General features: G+C 39.6%; 1 protein-coding gene across 6 annotated transcripts in view; it reads right to left on the bottom strand.

Annotated features, from left to right (window-relative positions):
* MARK1 (microtubule affinity regulating kinase 1) overlaps window positions 1-20,070 on the bottom strand; it is a 140,676-nt gene that overhangs the window by 53,282 nt on the left and 67,324 nt on the right. For all 6 annotated transcript variants that reach the window (XR_011247645.1, XR_011247646.1, XM_069545378.1 and 3 more), the window contains exons 2-3: window positions 9,673-9,876; window positions 8,374-8,427 (exon numbers count right to left, since the gene is read on the bottom strand). Coding sequence is in view for 4 of the 6 variants with exons in the window: in XM_069545378.1 (XP_069401479.1) it covers window positions 8,374-8,427; window positions 9,673-9,876 (258 nt within the window). In the remaining 2 variants the exon portion in view is untranslated. The remainder of the gene's footprint in view (window positions 1-8,373; window positions 8,428-9,672; window positions 9,877-20,070) is intronic.

The raw sequence follows: 20,070 nt of genomic DNA, 5'->3' as shown, positions 1-20,070 counted from the left end.
ATTTAACACCTGTTGTGGAGATAGGAAAGGTTTCCCTGAAGAAATTACTCTTAAGGCTGAAATGTGAGAAGTGAGTAAGAATTAAATGAAGTGAAGTGATAATCGCTCAGTTGTATCCAACTGTTTGCAATCCCATGGACTGTAGTCCACGGAATTCTCCAGAACAGAATATTGGAGTGGGTAGCCTTTCCCTTCTCCAGGGGATCTTCCCAACCGAGGGATCAAACCCAGGTCTCCAACACTGCAGGCAGATTCCTTACCGGCTGAGTCACAAGGGAAGCCCAAGAATACTGAAGTGGGTAGCCTATCCTTTCTCCAGAGGATCTTCCTGACCCAGAAATCAAACTAGGGTATCCTGCATTGCAGGCAGATTCTTTACCAACTGAGCTATCAGGGAAGCTCAGAGGGAATGGTAAAAGCTTAAGAACAGGGTGGGGTGAAAAGCTGCAAAGGCCTGATGGCTGAAACAGCATGAATAGGACCAGATGAAAGAAAGGCAGTGGAATTGGAGGAGGAGGGGATGAGGAGAGTGGGGAGAAGCTGGGGAGAGTTGGGGGACCATGAGTTGAAAAAAGAAGGAAGGATATGAACACCATGCTAATGAAGTTGATTTCCAGACTACAAAAAAATGGAATGCCGTTTGAAAGTTTGAATAGACAGACAATATAATCAGACAGGTTCTGCATCCTTGATGACTTTTTAAAGGATACATACGTGTGTGAGTGAGTGAGTGAGTGAGTGAGTGAGTGAGTGTGTGTGTGTTGGGGGCAGGGAGTGTTGGGTGGGGGATGCAAAGTGCAGAAAAACTGGTTGGAAAGCTACTGGTGTAGTCCAAGGAAGAGATAAGAGCAGTGGTGTCCAGAAGATCGGGACGAGAAAGGGATGTAAGAAATAAAATCAGAACAATTCAAGGACTGAGATGGTGAGGAAGGGAGAGGGAGGAGCCAAGGATAGTTCTGAGGCTTCTGGCCTGCACAACTTGGGCACAGTGTCACTCACTGGGACAGGACACTGGAAGAGCAACAGGCGGGCAACATACTGAGCAGGTGGGGGGAGGTCATGAGTTCAGCTTTGGATATAAGTTTGGGTTATCTTTGAAGGATTGCAAGCACACGTAGGAGGGGTTCTGAGTTGAAGAAATAAATCTGTGTTTGCTTATAGGTGATCATTTAAACCAGAGTAACCCTTGACACAGCCTTGGAAGAGAACATTGAGAGTTCTAGGGCCATGCCTTGTGAAACTCCAACACTGAGCGGCCAACAAAAAGGAATATGACTCCTTTTAAAGGAAAGAGAAAAGGGGGAGCCAAAAACACAGAAGAAAACATAAGGGGAAATATAATCTTCACTCAATACATATTTGCTATATTAAGAATTAATTAATTAACACATGTATTGGACTCAATACATTGTCAAGCAGCTTTAATCATAAGGCAGTTTCCATTTCTAGCTTTACTTTTTTTTTCCCCTCATTTCTACTAAATTTAAAAAATCCTAAATTATAATCACAGATTGACCAGTGAAAGGAATGAAGGAAATACTGGGAGGTATGTCAAAGACATTCAGATTAATTAGTGCATCCAACCTTATAAAAGCAGTTCTTTAAGAAGATTATGCACAACTCTCAGACAGATTCTAGGCTATTGATATAATCACACTAAAAAGTCAAAAGACTAGAAATTTCAATCTGAAGGATAATAGCAAGTGGTTCTTAATATACTCTTTGGATGTGCTTACTCTGGAAAGTAGTCTTCATATTTGGATGTAACATTTGTATGTTAAACCTCCGTATAATATGTTATTAAACTCTTCGTCCAATAACTGAGGGCTAAAACAGGGTTTAGAAAAGTCAGAGTTTTGGTCAGTGAACTGCCTGAAATACAGTTTGGTCTTTCCAAAAAGGAGCTGCCCCAGTGGTTCAGCAGTTAAGAATCTGCCTGCAAGGCAGGAGACGTGGATCTGATCCCTGGATCGGGAAGATCCCCCGGAGAAGGAAATGGCAACCCACTCCAGTATTCTTGGTAGGAAATTCCACGGACAGAGAAGCCATCCATGGGGTTGCAAAAGAGTTAGATACAACCTAGCAAGCAATTAAACAAGAGCAATTCTCCAGAAAATCTGGTTATCTTCAACATTTAAACTGTTGATATTTTAGTTAGACATTAACATTATTGGTATCACCTTTAAAAAAAAACTTGTTTAGAAACTAACATAATATTGTAAAGTAATTATCCTTCAATTAAAAATAAATTTAAAAAGAAACTTCTTTGAACACCTGCTCCCTCAAATTCAACATATTTCCGTGTGAAAGATACAATTCTCAATTCTCCACACTGTGTGCTACACAGACATCTCCCAATAGCCGAGATTTTATGAGAGTCCCTGTTTCCAGCATTCCTTTAATATCAAATCAAGGTCAGAGATATGCTACCAACCAAAAATTTCATGGAGAATGAAGCAGTGAGTGACTTGTGTGTATCCTATGTATTCACACAGCAGTATCACTCCTTGTAGGTGTGTGAACTTATATATATAAATTCAGTAATGATTCAAAGACAACTTTTGCAGTCTACAACCAGCTTGCTCCTGCTGCTGCTGCTAAGTCGCTTCAGTCGTGTCGAACTCTGTGCGACCCCATAGACGGCAGCCCGCCAGGCTCCCCCGTCCCTGGGACTCTCCAGGCAAGAACGCTGGAGTGGGTTGCCATTTCCTTCTCCAATGGGTGAAAGTGAAAAGTGAAAGTGAAGTCACTCAGTCGTGTTCAACTCTTCGCGACCCCATGGACTGCAGCCTACCAGGCTCCTCCATCCATGCGATTCTCCAGGCAAGAGTACTGGAGTGGGGTGCCAGCTTACTAAGTGCTAATTCTTCTCTTATGACTTAGGTTTTCATTTATCCACGAAAGAACTGGTCAAGACTCTTCCTTCAAATCATCTACACACATGAAAAGAATTGTACACAAGAAGTACTCAGCGCGTAAGTGGTTTTTGCAGCTACAAAGTGAAATATGTGAGACAGCAAGCATATGTGAGAGTAACTGGTTTTCAACCTATGTTCAACAGGGAGATTTGTTAAGGAATATTGCCAAGGAACTTCTGCTTCCTTCTTGATCCAAAATATTTGTCAATAATTATAGGACTGCCTTTACAAGTTCGGTCTTTTGATTTGTTAAAAGAAATGTAATTCTGAATTGCTTCCATGATTCTGTCTTCCTCTCTACTTTTACTGACCAAATTCCTCAACATGATACAGATGATTGTGAAGATGTTCTGGAAAACATAATTACCTTACCAGAGAGGTCTCTGGGCTTCATCTGAAAACTCACTGAAGTATAAATGGCTTCAGTTCAGTTCAGTTCAGTTTAGTCGCTCAGTCATGTCCGACTCTTTGTGACCCCACAAATCACAGCACGCCAGGCCTCGCTGTCCATCACCAACTCCCGGAGTTCACTCAAACTCACGTGCATCGAGTTGGTGATGCCATTCAGCCATCTCACCCTCTGTTGTCCCCTTTTCCTCCTGCCCCCAATCCCTCCCAGCATCAGAGTCTTTTCCAATGAGTCAACTCTTTGCATGAGGTGGCCAAAGTATTGGAGTTTCAGCTTTAGCATCATTCCTTCCAAAGAACACCCAGGGCTGATCTCCTTTAGAATGAACTGGTTGGATCTCCTTGTAGTCCAAGGGACTCTCAGGAGTCTTCACCACCACACTTTAAAAGCATCAATTCTTCAGCGCTCAGCTCTCTTCACAGTCCAACTCTCACATCCATACATGACCACAGGAAAAACCAAAGCCTTGACTTAGACGGACCTTCGCTGGCAAAGTAATGTCTCTGCTTTTGAATATGCTATCTAGGTTGGTCATAACTTTTCTTCCAAGGAGTAAGCGTCTTTTAATTTCATGGCTGCAGTCACTATTTGCAGTGATTTTGGAGCCCCCCAAAATAAAGTCTGATACTGTTTCCACTGTTTCCCCATCTACTTCCCATGAAGTGATGGGACCAGATGCCATGATCTTCGTTTTCTGAATGTTGAGCTTTAAGCCAACTTTTTCACTCTCCTCTTTCACTTTCATCAAGAGGCTTTTTAGTTCTTCACTTTCTGCCATAAGGGTGATGTCATCTGCATATCTGAGGTTATTGATATTTCTTCCGGCAATCCTGATTCCAGCTTCTGCTTCTTCCAGTCCAGCATTTCTCATGATGTACTCTGCATATAAGTTAAATAAGCAGGGTGACAGTATACAGCCTTGACTTACTCCTTTTCCTGTTTGGAACCAGTCTGTTGTTCCACGTCCAGTTCTAACTGTTGCTTCCTGACCTGCATACAGGTTTCTCAAGAGGCAGGTCAGGTGGTCTGGTATTCCCATCTCTTTCAGAATTTTCCAGTTTATTGTGATCCACACAGTCAAAGGCTTTGGCATAGTCAATAAAGCAGAAATAGGTGTTTTTCTGGAACTCTCTTGCTTTTTCCATGATTCAGCAGATGTTGGAAATTTGATCTCTGGTTCCTCTGCCTTTTCTAAAACCAGCTTGAACATCTGGAAGTTCACAGTTCATGTATTGCTGAAGCCTGGCTTGGAGTTTTTGGGCATTACTTTACTAGCGTGTGAGATGAGTGCAATTGTGCGGTAGTTTGAGCATTCTCTGGCATTGCCTTTCTTTGGGATTGGAATGAAGACTGACCTTTTCCAGTCCCGTGGGCACTGCTGAGTTTTCCAAATTTGCTGGCATATTGAGTGCAGCATTTTCAGAGCATCATCTTTCAGGATTGTTACCATTTGACAATGTTTTTACACAACAGATAACACACTAGCAGTAAATGAATTATTCATTCAATAAGTCTAACTACTAGATGTCAATTATCGAAACTTTTTATACTTGCCCTGCTTGTGCAAAATCACTGTCATAAGGATTCCTATTCTATGTAACTGGGATGCAGCACTTATTATTAATGAGCTTCAGTAGTCTTATTTCTGTTTTCATTGCAGGTTTTACTACTCAGCAGATGACTTCTGAACCACTGTGCTATTTTTGTGATTTTGAAATACAATGCAACACAGTAAAATAATAAAAGATACAAATTAATAAGTAATATACAAAAGATAAACTGCACCCTGATGATTGTGAGCTGAGACAAACTAACACAAACTTTGTCAATCTGTGTATAAATTAGTATGTCCAAGTTTCAAACTTGGTGGAATTTCAGAGAAAACAACAACTAATCTTACATTTTAAGTAAGTGAACTACGAATAAAACTGCTTCATCATTCTGCTTTTTCTCCATCAGTAATAGGCTGCTTAAAAGATCCCTAGGGAATCACTAGTATAGCTCATAGACCCTACTCTAAAATACCGCTAATATGTGAGGTGGAAGTCATGCTACAAAGAGGAAAAAGTAAATATAACATCTATGCTAAACAGTCTTAAACTATGAAAATGTATTAAACTGGATTCCATTAATTTAAAATATGTAAAATCACTGCAGATGGTGACTGCAGCCATGAAATTAAAAGACGCTTACTCCTTGGAAGGAAAGTTATGACCATCCTAGATAGCATATTCAAAAGCAGAGACATTACTTTGCCAACAAAGGTCTGTTTAGTCAAGGCTTTGATTTTTCCAGTGGTCATGTATGGATGTGAGAGTTGGACTCTGAAGAAAGCTGAGCACCAAAGAATTGATGCCTTTCAACTATGGTGTTGGAGAAGAGAGTCCCTTGGACTGCAAGGAGATCCAACCAGTCCATTCTGAAGGAGATTTGCCCTGGGTGTTCATTGGAAGGACTGATGCTAAAGCTGAAATTCCAATACTTTGGCCACCTGATGCGAAGTGCTGACTCATTTGAAAAGACTCTGATGCTGGGAGGGATTGGGGGCAGAAGGAAAAGGGGAAGACAGAGGATGAGATGGCTGGATGGCATCACCAACTCGATGGACATGAGTTTGAGTGAACTCCAGGAGTTGGTGATGGACAGGAGGCCTGGTGTGCTGTGATTTATGGGGTCGCAAAGAGTCGGACACGACTGAGTGACTGAACTGAACTGAATACAAATAATACAAGCATATTATGTGAGCAATGTTGAAACTAAAGATGCTAACAATTCCAAAGACCAAACTGTTTTTAAGAAGTCTATATTTCAGAAGTTTGGAAGAACTGGGATATCAAATTTAGATTACTTTCATCTATCACTAATGTTGGCAAGGGAAAGTAATATTCCCTTTTAATATGCTATACAAAAAAGAATAAACAAGAAGGACCAGCTTAAATTCAGATCAAGTTCAGAACAAGACTTAACCAAATACTTTTGGGTTGAGACGAGATTAAAATGAATCCTTACTGCAAATATGTGCTGTCATAATCTGCCTTTTAAGAAGGACACCTAAGGCATGGAAAGTCATTTTGCTGTTTTTTACTATTACTTGACTGTCAGTGCTAAGGGGAAAAAATGATTACTTTTAATTTCATGTTTTATATATTTATTTCTTAGATATGACTGGCTGGCATATGAGATGCTCCTAGCATTCAATGAGTAAGGCCAAATGTTGAATATTCTACAATGCATGAAAACTATGCAAGCCTTGATCTGTTCTTTTCTAAATCTTTTAACAAAAAGCAAAGCTATGAACATAAATAAAAATTATTCTGAAAACAACAAAATACACATGGTGTACTGGCTACATTTAGTAAATTTCAATCTTTGCTTTTATTTTCATAGATTTAAGAAAACAAAATTGCCATCATTTTATATATGCCTGTTTGGAAAAGCAACCTTTTATCAGCAAGATTAGCCGAATGTAGCAGAATCTAGAACAGAAATTACAACACCAAGTATATTTTTTATCTGAATAACATTCCAGCTTCACATCTGCATGTCTGCATGTTTCAACAAGCGTGACTTTCGTTCCACAACTTTCTCTGGGCCCCTCTGGGAAAGACAGAGTGGGGGTCACACTGCCCTGCATCCAACAAGCACAACAGGCCTGGACTAGTTCTACATGTCACTCAAAATCCCTTAATTTACCAGAGGATCACACAGATTAACCTTGGAAAAGAGAAAAGGCTAGCTGGGCCATGAACAGGGCCTCTGGGCTGTTATGCACTCTCTGTGTTTTAAAGGGACTCCCAGGAGAAGGGTGGGCAAAAATTTGCCCCACTGTGGCTCTAATACAGGAAGAAACAGCATCTTTGGATAATTTGTCTGCCCAAGGAAGATGCCTTTTTATAACTCATACCACTAAGTCATGATTAGCTGAGAGACAGGTACTGGAAGTTTCTCCCAAAAAATATCCAGCAAGGTATATATCATCTCACAGTCACAGAGGAAAAAAAAAAAAAAAATCTAGCAAACCTATCATGTTCACACAGATGAGAAATACCAATACTATGAAAAGCTATACTGGTTGGCAAATTTAAAAGGATTCTCAGTAAGCAAAAAGACAGATTTAAATCTCTTAAGTAGAAATATATAAAATAAACTGAGTTATTTGGTACTGAAACAAGTGGGAAGTCTTGATTACCACTGACCCAAATTTTTCATTTAATGTTAGAATCACGGCAGGTATAGTTATACATACCACACTAAAACTTTTTTATAGAATTCTGTTTTAGAAATCCAGTTATTTACACCACACTTACATATGTGACCATGATCCCATTATATTCTCATAAAAATAATAATGTACTTTATACATAATCATATATATATCTTATATATTACACAGTGAGCTATATATAAACAACATATATGGCACAAATGCTAAAATATTTGCTTCATTTTTAAAGTACTAAAATGTGTATCTGAGAAAGTTTTCCCAAATAAATGATTAATGAAGCAACACAAACCAGCTCTACTAAATTTACCAGGTCAATTCCCATCCTACTTGCTTTTTTTTGGTCCCTATGCCGTTTTATGTTCACCCTTTGAAGAAATGTTCGTATCTTCTACTCTAAGTTAGCTTACAGTAACTTCTACAGTAATCTTCTACTGCAGTTTTTGTGGAGGAAGGAAGAGAAGCAACTGAAGCAATAGGAAAGCCACCTACTGACAACAGTATCTCATAAGTTGATTAGACTGAAGCAGAATCCTAAGTACTTCAAAATATCTGATACAAAAAGTTTTATCCTACTGTATTAAAAGATGTAAGCTCCTTTGACACAGTAAATGCATTTGAGGAGTAGATATTTTTCAAACATTTGATTAATACTTAAATATTAACAAATGTAAATATTATGTTGATATCAAGTCTTTTCTTCATACACTGATGAAATGTAGAATTGTACCTAGTGGGAAATTTAGAATAACTGATTCTACAGAGTATCATATATTCATTATAAACTCACATTATAATTACTTACTATGAAAATAATTAAATACCTTTTGTAGACTAGTAGGATTTAGCTGAGTTTTGTCTATTATTTTCACAGCAACCTGAAAAAGAGAATCATTAAATTTTAATTTGCGAATACATATCTTAAAGAATAAAATTTATAAAGAAAACATCTTTTGTTTCATCCTAACTAGATATAGCTATACTGGGGGTTAACATAATTGGATGGTAAAGTTTTGATAACTAGACAGCCTTAGAATATATTCTATTGACCCAAGTCTGCAACCTATTTCATTCTGAGTCAGTGAAATTACACCTTTGTTAAAGTTCTTCCAAGGTTCCCCTTTTAAAGTAAAAATCATTTGTACCTTAATATTTGACTCATGATCTTGATAAGTCATAATTATCAGGAGAGGCTTACAAACTTTTAGTAAGTTAAGTAATATGTGGGGAGAGAGACTGGACACCCAAACTTACAGCAAACTAACAAAACAGGTTTAAATGTCCTCTAAGTCTTTGTCTAATATAGCCTGTGTCCTAATAGCTCCTGTCAAAACAGACAGAGAAGACTAAATTTAACCATAAGTGACAGTAATATTATGTATAAAACAAAATGGAAACTTAGCAAAAATGTTTTATGACAGATTTTTCATGATGTCCTAATTGGATCCAATCATTTAATGTAGAGTGTTAGATGTTTAACTATTTTGAGTCTTTAATATATAAATTATTAAATATATTATTATTAAAACATATATTTTACTATATAAATATACCTACTTTGAAACACACAGGATTTTAGAAAACTGATTCTCTTATTATCTGAGAAAAACATCTGTAACACTTGCTCAATGTAATCTCTAAATAGATGAAAAATTAGTGGCTAATTTCCTATACATTTATACCTAATTTACTTCAAGGAGTGGTTTTTTAAATTTATTTTTTATTCAGGTAACAGTGGCTTTTAACACTATGTAAGTTTCACGTGTACAACCTCAGATTTCTATTCCTATATACAGTACAGCTTAAGCAGTAATTAATAAGAAGTTATCCTAGCCCTGTTCCTGGGGTTGGGTAGCAAGGGTAATCTGAAATGTTTATGGAAACCATATAATAAAAAGACAGAAGGCTAAGAAATCCTCATGTGCAGCACATCTGATTTATAAGAGATGCTAATACGTAAGGACAGTTTTTCTGTGCTACCTATGTACATTTCATTCACACATACCCCAGTGTTTACTATATTACAACTGTTAATTTATTTCCAGAATCAGCTATAGGAAAGCTTTTTTAGTAAGACTCTGGAGAGGTCCAAGTAAGTATTAAAAGGCATCGTGAAAACTTACCTCTCTGCCGGTTAGAACATGCCTTGCCAATTTCACTTTGGCAAAATTTCCCTTCCCTATTGTCTTTTGTAAACGGTAATTTCCAATGTGAGGCTGTTCGTCTGTTGCTGACGTAATGGAGTTTCTACACCGAGGGATGTTCTGTCTGCTACTTGATTTGGTTGGCTGGATATGGGGTTCAGTATATCCATCCACAGATGTATGCTAAGAAAAAGGTTAGAAAATTTCATCATTAATTAAACTATATAATTAAAGGACAGTTCAAATAACACTACAAACAATTTCCATTGATAATTTATCTCTAACCTAGAGGGGTAGGATGGGTTAGGAGGTGGGAGGGAGGTTCCAAACAAAGGGAACATATGTAAACCTATGGCTGATACATGTTGATGTATGGCAGAAACCAGCACAGTATTGTAATTATTCTTCAATTAAAGATAAAGAGGGCAAAAAAATGCATCTCTAATGAAAACAGATTGCACTACACCATTTCTGGGCATTCTGTTTGCAATTTCTACTTGACTTTAGTTCCCTTTGCCAGGGGGAATATAATCATTTAAAATGAAATGTTCTGCATAGCTTTAGATATATGCTTTTGCTTTTAAAAAGACATAAATGGTTAGATAGCCAGGAGCCCCACAGATCATTACTCTCCTAAGGGTGTTACCCCTGTAGGCTGCAGTGACAATCCAGATCCAGATTGCTTCATTACGATGGCAGAATGTCTTCAGCACCAAGACAACTTCACGAGTACAGCTCTGTTTCTCTAAACCAGTCCAGCTACTTGTCCTGGTCACTCTTTCATTTGCTGGGCACCTAACTTTGGCCAACTAACCAGCCGTTTCCCACGACAGGTACCTTCAATCAACTCCTCAGCCCCTCACCCAGTTTCCCATGCCCAAGGAGGAGCCATCGATAGCCCTGCTGGATGCATGACCTTATACCCACTGCCTTCTTCCTCACATTAAAACTGTGCCCTTTTCAAGGCAGAGACGTCACTTTGTCTCAGCGTCTCACAATCACAGTAACCGACTGTGTTACCCTGGGGCTCAGCACCTCAAGTCCCAGGTAAGGCTGCCTAAGGAACCCTGTTTGCCCAGCTCTGAGTGTCCCTGCTCTTGGCTAGTTTTGTCTGCTTTCTGAAGTAAATAAAATTTGTAGCATTTTCTGTAAAAATGTAGAATTATGCATGACAAACATAACATCATTATCTGACATCTTAAAAATAGCTGAAGATGAGTACAACAAATTAACAAAAGAAAGGAAGGGGCAGCTTTTATCTGCAAAGTAATTCAGACATATGTTGTCCAACCTATACCACCAAAAGCATGTCTAAAAAATTTTGATCAGAAATTTCTTAAAGGCAACTTTGAAGATGACACCACTTACTAATTTCATGCAAAGCAGGACTCAAGATCATTTTTCTATTTGTTTTTACTTTTGATATTTTTAAAAAACTTGGCTCAGGATTAAAGGATTTTCTGTGTTGTACACACATTTGCAGCCATTCTGAGTTAAGACTCACACTGGGGTATTTTCACAGCAAACTGTACTTCCATGTGATTTGATCTGCTGCATGGCCATACACTCACTTCTTTGTGTCTGACACCTTACCATGAGCAACTTGAGGAGACATGTTTTCTTTCCACTTTTATACACTTACCACACTGCAGAGTGCCAGATATATAGGAAAAGTTCAATAAACCAATAGTTCTCAAAGGGCTGTCCTTGGACCAGCATCAGCATCATCTGGGAACATGCTAGAAACGCAAATTCTCTGACCCTGTTCCAGAACTACCGAACAGAAAACTCTGGGGGAGGAACCCAGTAAGCCAGTCCTCCAGGTGATTCTGATGCAGGCAAATTTGAAAACTACTGCAATAAATAATATAATTAGGCAGTAATCACAAAGTTACTCACGGTTCTTAGCGACCTTTCTATTATCTGAGCATAAACAAGAGATTTTAATTACAATCATTTTCTCAGAGTCAATAGATCATTATAATAATTACTACAAATAGTACTTCTCTACCTGAACTTGTCCAATGGGACTATGCACTTCTCTATCATTCAAAATTCAGTTTTATCTCCTCGTCAACAAAGTGTTCTATGTCTTTCACAAAGCAGAACTGATTACCCCTCTTTTCTGTTGCTATTTTTATATCCAGGAAAAACTTCTACTATTGGACTATCACACCATCTTCTTAAGTATTGGTCTATGGTTAATTTTCATTGTTAGACTTAAATCTCCCTAAACTTCAGAAATTAATATGGATAGTTAGTTAGTGTGTGCTCAGTCGTGTCCAGCTCTTTGCGACCCCATGGACCGCACCATGCCAGGCTTCTGTGTCCATCACCAACGCCTGTCAAACTCATGTCCATCGAGTTGGTGATGCCATCCAACCGTCTTATCCTCTGTCATCCCCTCCTCCTATCACCTTCAATCTTTTCCAGCATCAGGGTCTTTCCAAATCAAATCAGTTCTTCATATCAGCTGGCCACAGGATTAGAGTTTCAGCTGTAGCATCAGTCCTTTGAATGAATACTCAGGACTGATTTCCTTCAGAATGGACTGGTTGGATCTCCTTGCAGTCCAAGGGACTCTCAAGAGTCTTCTCCAACACCACAGTGCAAAAGCATCAGTTCTTCGGCACTCAGCTTTCTTCACAATCCAACTCTCACATCCATACATAACTACTGGAAAAACCAAAGCTTTGACTAGATGACCCTTGATTGGCAAAGTTAATGTCTCTGCTTTTCAATATGCTATCTAGGTTGGTCATAACTTTTCTTCCCAGGAGCAAGTGTCTGAATTTCATGGCTGCAGTCACCACCTGCAGTGATTTTGGAGCCCCAAAACATAAAGTCTCTCACTGTTTCTACTGTTTCCCAATCTATTTGCCATGAAGTGATGGAACCAGATGCCATGATCTTAGTTTTCTGAATGTTGAGTTTTAAGCCAACTTTTTCATTCTCCTCTTTCAATTTCATCAAGAGACTCTTTAGTTCTTCTTCGCTTTCTGCCATAAGTGTGGTGTCATCAGCATATCTGAGGTTACTGATATTTCTCCCAGGAATCTTGATTCCAGCTTGTGCTTCATCCAGTCCAGCATTTCTTATGATGTACTATGCATATAAGTTAAACAAGCAGGGTGACAATATACAGCCTTGATGTACTCCTTTTCCTATTTGAAACCAATCTGTTGTTCCATGTCCAATTCTAACTGCTGCTTTTGACCTGCATACAGATTTCTCACTAGGCAGGTCAGGTGGTCTGGTATGCCCATCTCTTTCAGAATTCTCCACAGTTTGTTGTGATCCAAGCAGTCAAAGGCTTTGGGATAGTCAATAAAGCAGAAATAGATGTTTTTCTGGAACTCTCTTGCTTTTCTGATGATCCATCGGATATTGGCAATTTGATCTCTGGTTCCTTTGCTTTTTCTAAAACCAGCTTGAACGTCTGGAGGTTCATGGTTCACATACTATTGAAGCCTGGCTTGGAGAATTTGGGGTATCACTTTGCTGGCATGTGAGATGAGTGCAATTGTGCGGCAGTTTGAGCATTCTTTGGCAGTGCCTTTCTTTGGGATTGGAATGAAAACTGATTATTTTCCAGTCTTGTGGCCACTGCTGAGTTTTCCAAATTTGCTGACATAATGAGGGCAGCACTTTCACAGCATCATCTTTGAGGATTTGAAACATCTCAACTGGAATTCTATCACCGCCAGTAGTTTTGTTTGTAGTTTTGCTTCCTACGGCCCACTTGACTTCTCATTCCAGGATGTCTGGCTTCTAGGTGAGTGATCACATCATCATGGTTATCTGTGTCATGAAGATCTTTTTGTACAGTTCTTCTGTGTATTTTTGTCACCTCTTCTCAGTATATTCTGCTTCTGTTAGGTCCATACCATTTCTGTCCTTTATTGTGCCCATCTTTACATGAAATGTTCCCTTGGTATCTCTCATTTTCTTGAAGAGATCTCTAGTCCTTCCCATTCTATTGTTTTCCTCTATTTCTTTGCATTGATCACTGAGGAAGGCTTTCTTATCTCTCCTTGCTATTCTTTGGAACTCTGCATTCAAATGGGTAAATCCTTCCTTTTCTCCTTTGCCTTTTGCTTCTCTTCTATTCACAGCTAATTTGTAAGGCCTCCTCAGACAACCATCTTGCCTTTTTGCTTTTCTTTTTCTTGGGGATGGTCTTGACCACTGCCTCCTCTACAATGTCATGAACCTCTGTCCATAATTCTTCAGGCATTCTATCAGATCTAGTCCCTTGAATCTATTTGTCACTTCCATTGTATAATCATAAGGGGTTAGATTTAGGTCATACCTGAATGGTCTAGTGGTTTTCCCTACTTTCTTCAATTTAAGTCTGAATTTGGCAATGCAATCTCAAAAATGACATCTCTGTTCATTTCCAAGGCAAACTATTCAAAATCCAGTAATCCAAGTCTATGCCCTGACTTGTAATGCTGAAGAAGCTGAAGTTGAATGGTTCTATGAAGACCTACAAGATCTTCTAGAACTAACATCCAAAATAAAGTCCTTTTCATTATTATAGGGGACTGGAATGCAAAAGTAAGAAGACAAGAAACACCTGGAGTAACAGGCAAATTTGGCCTTGGAATACAGAATGAAACAGGGCAAAGGCTAATATAGTTTTGCCAAGAGAACACACTGGTCATAGCAAACACTCTCTTCCAACAACACAAAAGAAAACTCTACACATGGACATCACGAAATGGTCAATACCGAATATGGTGTTAGGCACAAACAAAGACAATACAAATACAAAGCAGCCAAGTAAAGAAACTTATGGTCCCTGTGCTCCTGACACCTATACTCAGGATGACTTATGAGGAATGCTGTCTTGCTGCCCAGATCTCTTAACAGCAGAATGAGTTAAGATATTTGAGTTATATCTCAATGCTGGTTGCAGAGCATATTCTGACTACAAATCAAACTGATAGACTGAATTATTAGCTCCAAATTTTCACATCCTTTGCCATGTAACTTTCCAATGTCCTCCTACTGAGGGCAGAATATAGTTTTACACTCTTTGGGCATCCAGTCATATGATTTGCTTTGGCCAATAGAATGAGTTCAAAATGGTGGTATAAGCCAGTCCCATACTAGTCATCAAGAGGCCCTGTTGTGTTTTAACTTACTCTCTCACATTTCTGCCATCCCCATGAGAAGGGCGTGTCCAGGCTGAAAGCAGAAGGAAGATGAGAAACACACTGGGCAGAGCCACTCCCAGCTGAGGTCAGATTAACTCAACTGATCCCCAGATAACCCGGTGACTCATTAAGAAACAACATATGCTTGTGAGTTTGAACCACTGGGTGTTGGGATGACTTGTTACAGAGCAATACAATAGCTGATACACAAGAGCTATCACTACTTTCTAATTAAGAGGTCATAAAGGAAAAATGAATAATTAGGAGATTCTTATCAGACATGTTCAACTTTTAGCTAAGCTACAAACAACCAAAGAGAGGGCAATATAATCAGTTCCCTAAGGAGAAACTCAATGCAGATGGTGACTGCAGCCATGAAATTCAAAGATGCTTACTCCTTGGAAGAAACGTTATGACCGAGCTAGACAGCATATTGAAAAGCAGAGACATTACTTTGCCAACAATGGTCCGTCTAGTCAAGGCTATGGTTTTTCCAGTAGTCATGTATGGATGTGAGAGTTAGACTGTGAAGAGAGCTGAGCGCCGAAGAATTGATACTTTTCAACTGTGGTGTTGGAGAAGAGTCTTGAGAATCCCTTGGACTGCAAGGAGATCCAACCAGTCCATTCTAAAGGAGATCAGCCCTGGGTGTTCTTTGGAAGGAGTGATGCTAAAGCTGAAACTCCAGTACTTTGGCCACCTCATGCGAAGAGTTGATTCATTGGAAAAGACTCTGATGCTGGGAGGGATTGGCGGCAGGAGGAGAAGGGGACGACCGAGGATGAGATGGCTGGGTGGCATCAATGACTCGATGGACATGAGTCTGAGTGAACTCCAGGAGCTGGTGATGGACAGGGAGGCCTGGCGTGCTGTGATTCATGGGGTCGCAAAGAGTCGGACACGACTGAGCGACTGAACTGAACTGAACTTAAGGAGAAACTCCCGATCAGGTAACCTATCAATATTTAAGGGCAGCATTCTTGACTGTTCTGTATATCCTCTACAAGTATGGTGAGACACAGAGGTCAGCAAAGTTTTTTTATAAAAAGCTAGACAATAAATATTTCACGTTTTGCAGACTCCACTGTCCCTGTTGGGTACTCATTTTTAAAGAAACTTTCTTAGCTCAGGACCATATAAAAACACACCCAAAGGCTGTATTTGGCCTATAGGATGCAGCTAGCCAACCCCTACTGTAAAACGTCATGGTATGAAAGGCAGAACTTAATTGCTTCTGGTGAATCCTACCAACAGAAAAGGAGATTCTAGGAAAATATAGGTATGGCAGTGTCTGTACTTAGGAGAGGAGGGGACAGAAGGCTCTTACAAAAATACTATTCTTTCTTATCCCACTCCTAGAATTGGAAAAGGTAATATATTCTCCAAAATCCTATTTAAAAATGAGATCTCCTAACTTTCAACATTAAGCATGACCCTTCTTAAGAGCCATCCAACTTTCTCAGAATGCATTTAGAGGAGTCTCAAATTAGAAATCATAATGGAATATAAAGCACATTTTTTATATTATGATTCTAATTATAAAACACCCACCCAAACAAATATCCCTCCCCTCAAACCCCCATTTTTCCTCAGGACTGCCATAGCACCACTCAGCAGCAGAATCGTTCCCTAAAGGAACTTTCTGAAGAGTAATTTGAGATAACTGATCTCACTCCACGCTGATCAATATATTAACTCTCAAACAAGAAGCCTAGAAAAAAATGTTTATCCAGCATGGGCTGAAGTCGTGCTGTGCTGTGCTTAGTCACTCAGTCGTGTCCAACTCTCTGATCCCACGGACTGCAGCCTGGCAGGCTCTTCTGTCCATCGGGATTCTTCAGGCAAGAATACTGGACTGGGTTGCCATGCCCTCGTCGGGCTGAAGTCACAGTTAAGTTTAATTAAGAACTGTCTCAACCATAAGGCTGATAGGTACAAGATATTATGCAAGCTCAATAATATAATGGCTATAAATTCTAGTCCCTCATCTTTAGCTGAAAATACAAATTCAGATTTTATTTTCTTTCTTCAAGTTGTCCACTCAATCCAGTAGACACTGAATTCCTTCATTTTTCTGCAGCAGTGGCAACATGAACCTAAATCTGGGCTTGAGATGTAGTGTATTAAAAGTAATTACAGGTAGCAATTTCATTAGCTCTTCAAGGAACTAATCCCATGGATTATCAGACTTAGAATTCCTGAATAATAATAGAATTTTCCCTGCTTTCAATACCAAATGAAATGAAATTTTTCTACTCACTAGCTATGCATCCTTGGGCAAGTTGTTTAATCTTTATGTGCATGTTTCCTCGTCTATTAAAGGAACTAATAATAAAGCCTGCTGCTGTTGCTGCTGCTAAGTCGCTTCAGTCGTGTCCGACTCTGTGCAACCCCATAGATGGCAGCCCACCAGGCTCCCCCGTCCCTGGAATTCTCCAGGCAAGAACACTGGAGTGGGTTGTCATTTCCTTCTCCAATGCACGGAAGTGAAAAGTGAAAGTGAAGTCACTCAGTTGCGTCTGACTCCCAGCGACCCCATGGACTGCAACCTACCAGGCTCCTCCATCCATGGGATTTTCCTATCTCATAGCTATTCTGAGGATTACATAAAATTATTTCTGTAAAGATGCTCAGAATAGCACATAGTAAGAACCATACTTACTCCTTGGAAGAAAAGTTATGACCAACCTAGATAGCATATTCAAAAGCAGAGACATTACTTTGCTGACTAAGGTCCGTCTAGTCAAGGCTATGGTTTTTCCTGTGGTCATGTATGGATGTGAGAGTTGGACTGTGAAGAAGGCTGAGCGCCGAAGAATTGATGCTTTTGAACTGTGGTGTTGGAGAAGATTCTTGAGAGTCCCTTGGACTGCAAGCAGATCCAACCAGTCCATTCTGAAGGAGATCAGCCCTGGGATTTCTTTGGAAGGAATGATGCTAAAGCTGAAACTCCAGTACTTTGGCCACCTCATGCGAAGAGTTGACTCATTGGAAAAGACTCTGATGCTGGGATGGATTGGCGGCAGGAGGAGAAGGGGATGACAGAGGATGAGATGGCTGGATGGAATCACTGACTCGATGGACGTGAGTCTGAGTGAACTCCGCAGTTGGTGATGGACAGGGAGGCCTGGTGTGCTGCGATTCATGGGGTCGCAAAGAGTCGGACATGACTGAGCGACTGAACTGAACTGAACTGAAGAACCATACAAGTGCTTATTGATTCAGTTCAGTTCAGTCACTCAGTCGTGTCCGACCCTTTGCAACCCTATGAACCCACAGCACGCCAGGCCTCCCTTTCTATCACCAACTCCCAGAGTCCACCCAAACCCATGTCCATCGAGTCGATGATGCCATCCAACCATCTCATCCTCTGTCATCCCCTTCTCCTCCTGCCCTCAGTCTTTCCCAGCATTAGGGTCCTTTCCAACGAAGTCAGCTCTTCGCATCAGGTGGCCGAAGTATTGAAGTTTCAGCTTCAACATCAGTCCTTCCAATGAACAGCCAGGACTGATCTCCTTTAGGATGGACTGGTTGGATTTCCTTGCAGTCTAAGGGACTCTCAAGAGTCTTCTCCAACACCACAGTTCAAAAGCATCAAGTCTTCAGCGCTCAGCTTTCAATATAGTCCAATTCTCACATCCATACATGACCACTGGAAAAACCACAGCCTTGACTAGACAGACCTTTGTTGGCAAAGTAATGTCTCTGCTTTTTAATATGCTGTCTAGGTTGGTCATAACCAAAGAAACAAACAAACAAAAAAAAAGACCCATCTCCTAGGCCAGAAAACCAATCCCAAATTTCTGCCATTTCCCTGAGTGTTTGTTGCCTGCAATGACTTCTGGTTGCAGGCAGTCAGGTTGCCTGTAACCTGCCTGTGTAGAAACTGTACTAGTTTCTGTACAGTCAGGTTTCTTGTCTCTAAGCAACAGAAACCAACTTAGGCTAAGTTTAAAAAAAAAAAAAAAGAACGGAATTTTTTTAAAAGTCTATTGGTAGCCTGAAAAAAAATTCTGAAGGATAAATTTGTATTCGAGTGAAAGAAGACAAGACTATGCAAATAGCCAAAATAAAATAACTATACTTGGTAATATGGAGTAAAACGGAAATAAAATGAGGAGATGTGACAAAAATGTCTAGGGAGGGAGTTGGGGTGAATGCTACTAATGGACTAGATGTAATAAATGATGTTTGAGCTGAACCCAACAGATGGCAATGAGCTAGATAAACAGGAGAAGAGCATTTGAGGCAGTGAAACGAATAAAAAGAAAAACCCCCAAGGTGAGAGCATACTTTGGAAAGTCAAAGAAGAAAGGTACCTAGGAAAATGGTATATTAAATGGAGGATCTTTTGCAAAGGCCTACATGTTGAAAATTCAGTTGTCCAACTGAATACTACTGGAATTCAAACTGTTAAAGTTATGGATATAGAGCCCCTGCACACTGGACCATACAAAGTCAGATTTAGAAGGCAAAAGATGGTGTAGCTTGGCTAACCTATTAGGTAATGAATGAATAAATGAATATATGAATCAATCAAATGACAAATACATGATAAAGAAAGAATATTCCTGAGAAGTTATATATCATATATTAGACCTGAAACTGGGGATGTCACAGCTCACTTCCCAGGACTCTAGAACATGCCACTTTGCACACCATAACTACTCATCAGTCAGTTAGCACCAATACAGGACACAACAATTTAGAAACAATAACCAAATTTCTATTTCTCAAAGTCATTAAAAGAAAAAAGTAGGGAAGTTATGGTTCTAATAATGGATAAATAGTTGTATCTGACTAATCTACCAGTAAATAAGAATACAATCTCCAGACAAAATATTGAAAACAATTGTTTGGTGACCCTGAAGAGCCACAGAAAGAAGCCAAAAACTGGAAGGAGACTGATCTTTGTAAAAAGGGAACCACATAGGGTGAAAGTTTTAGTTTCCACCTGGGGCAAACTCTGATTCACCAAGCTCCCAGTGACTGAAATTCAAGCAGAGCAACAGTCTTACTGACTTAAGGAGTAGAGGATGGAGCTGATAGCTAAAAAAAAGAATTGATCTAAGAGTGAAAAAGGAAACTCTGATGAAAATAACGTTACGGAGAATAAAACTCTAAAGTTCGCACACAAACTACAGGTCCCTTGCTGAGCCCTAAACCAAATGTCAGCAAGAGAAACTCCAAAGAACATGTCAGAAGGAGACAGATA

This window comes from Ovis canadensis, chromosome 12 (assembly GCF_042477335.2).
Source record: "Ovis canadensis isolate MfBH-ARS-UI-01 breed Bighorn chromosome 12, ARS-UI_OviCan_v2, whole genome shotgun sequence".
In the NCBI taxonomy this organism is placed as follows: Eukaryota; Metazoa; Chordata; class Mammalia; order Artiodactyla; family Bovidae; genus Ovis; species Ovis canadensis.
Note: the sequence above shows the minus strand (reverse complement) of the source record. Positions and strands in the feature narration are given on the sequence as shown.